The 2,253-nt window shown below is 27.6% G+C and overlaps 1 protein-coding gene across 1 annotated transcript; it reads right to left on the bottom strand.

Annotated features, from left to right (window-relative positions):
* Positions 1-1,249: 1,249 nt before the first annotated feature.
* LOC115033171 lies at positions 1,250-1,942 on the bottom strand. Its single transcript, XM_029485273.1, has 2 exons — positions 1,855-1,942; positions 1,250-1,650 (listed from the first exon to the last, which is right to left on the bottom strand). Exons 1-2 carry the CDS (start codon positions 1,940-1,942, stop codon positions 1,250-1,252), a joined length of 489 nt encoding a protein of 162 aa, XP_029341133.1.
* Between the last annotated feature and the right edge of the window lie 311 nt (positions 1,943-2,253).

Raw genomic sequence — 2,253 nt, 5'->3', positions numbered from 1 at the left:
ACTTAAGCCAAACAGTATTCAGTGTATATAATTTGTATATTATTAGTATAATAATATTTGGACCTCCTGGACCAACATGCAATAGAACAAAATATAGGTATACTAGGTATAGCTACAGTTATTAGAAGTAAACTCGTATAAACCATAATAATTATAATGTGTACAAAATATAAATACTCACAAGTGCGTCGGTGCACGGCTGACCAGCTTGCTACCTGTGCCTGTATAAATAAATTGACACAAAAACCAATATAATAATAATATATGGCGATTCGCGGCTTTCACAGTATTATAGGTAAAAATAATGTGGCCTCAAACTTATATACAAAAACAATAACAAATATTTGGCGATTCGTGCCTTTGACAAATGATACAAATATGGTCCTTGGTGCCTTGCAAAAAAATATAATATAAAATTCCAGCGACGACTGGCACACGAAATAATAATGCGGTTTTCAATAATATATGTGACGATTTGCGTCTTGCACAGAATAATACAAATATGCAAGGCTGGGCAATTTAATGATTTTTTTTAATGTTGAGTTAAGTTAATATGGACCTATAACAAAAAGTTAAAAACTAAATGTTTATTTAAGTATAGTTCACTCAGTTCACTCAAAAGTTAATATACATTTTTTGTTAACTTTTTATTAAGTTAAAAAAAAGGTTAACTTTTTTTTATACAACGCTAGCGTACTTAATTTTTTTCCAACCCAAAACTAAATTATAGACTATAGTGTTTATACTTTATACAGTACTTCCATATAAATTAGATTCGAATGATATACATTTTTAACTTTAAACAATTCACGGTGAATATTTTTTGATAAGAAAACGAAATAGATTGAAATTGTGAAATATAATAAAATTAAAAACAAAATAAATTAATTTAACTTACTTCTTAAAATAAGAAATTAATTCGTTTCCTAATTTCACGTTAATTAAAAAAGAAATGTAGTGGGTAAGTTAACAGTTAAGTATTAATAAAAAGCCAAAAGTAACTAGTTAAGCTAAAAAATAAAATAAAATTAACTTTTTAATTAAACTTAAACTTTTTAATTCGTTAATGCTCATCAGCTTTTAAAATATGTAAGGCGATTCGTGCCTCAAACTAATAATATTTTTTACGTCGATTCGCGCCTTTCACAACAATATAATATTATACTAATATACTGGCGATTCGCGCATTTAAATAATAATTTTTATTTACATCATTATTATTATATTCCCAACTAAAATATACCTAAATTTAATAAAATATTACATTATGCATGTAATCTAAACAAACGCTGTCCACAATATTAAAGGGTAATACTTCTAACGGACTATCGCCTTTATGATAATCTTCATTTACTATATTACGAAAACTTTCATCAGATCTTAATGGAGCATCAATATCAGGAAATGTCATTCTATTTTGTAAATGCCTGCCCTCTTGAGTACACGATGAACAACCAAAATAACCGTTATGTCCTTTTACATTCGATAAAAATGCCTTAGCGGGAGAATCACAAACAATATGACTTATCTCAAATTTAAATATTTTATCATTTACACAAAGACCACTTTCTAACAATGCAAAAATATCCAATAAAAAGGGGTGGAAGAATTCAGTAACTGACGATGGTTTTGTTAATCCTTGAAATATCCCTATTGGAATTACAAAATCAGATAATTCATTACAGTTAATTATTGATAATAATATTGGCCATAGCTGATTTTTAGAACATTTTGAAATTGGCAGGCCATCTATATTAATTCCTATTTTTAAAACATTATTTAAGTCTATTTTATTTAAGTACTTTTTTAAAATTGGAGTTAACATTTTTTCTAGTCCAAAGTGGATGTAAGAACCGTTATCCATATTAAAAATTTCATGAGACAGAGGTGTTTTCATCAAGGTACGTACATCACTAGAAACTTGTAAACCTTCAGATTTCATAATTTTTAATATAGAATTGACACAATTTTGAGATACCTTATGATGTAATATCCAAGATCGAATTTTATCTTTTAAGTCAATACCATCAATATTATAAGGCTGTACATTTTGACCAATAGGGTTATCAGATGAAATGTTTGAAACATTAAACGGTGTATTATTTTGTGTTGTTAATATGTCATTCAAAGGATATTCAACAAAATGGTAATTACGTAGAACACCTGAAGAATTGGAAGCAATTGTAGTTACATTGATTATTGGAGATGGATCACAGATATTATAATTTGGCTGTAATTGGTTGAAAGAGGTAC

Source organism: Acyrthosiphon pisum, chromosome X, assembly GCF_005508785.2.
Source record: "Acyrthosiphon pisum isolate AL4f chromosome X, pea_aphid_22Mar2018_4r6ur, whole genome shotgun sequence".
Lineage (NCBI taxonomy): Eukaryota > Metazoa > Arthropoda > Insecta > Hemiptera > Aphididae > Acyrthosiphon > Acyrthosiphon pisum.
The sequence above is the reverse complement of the archived record's forward strand: the minus strand, read 5'-3'. Positions and strand labels throughout refer to the sequence as shown.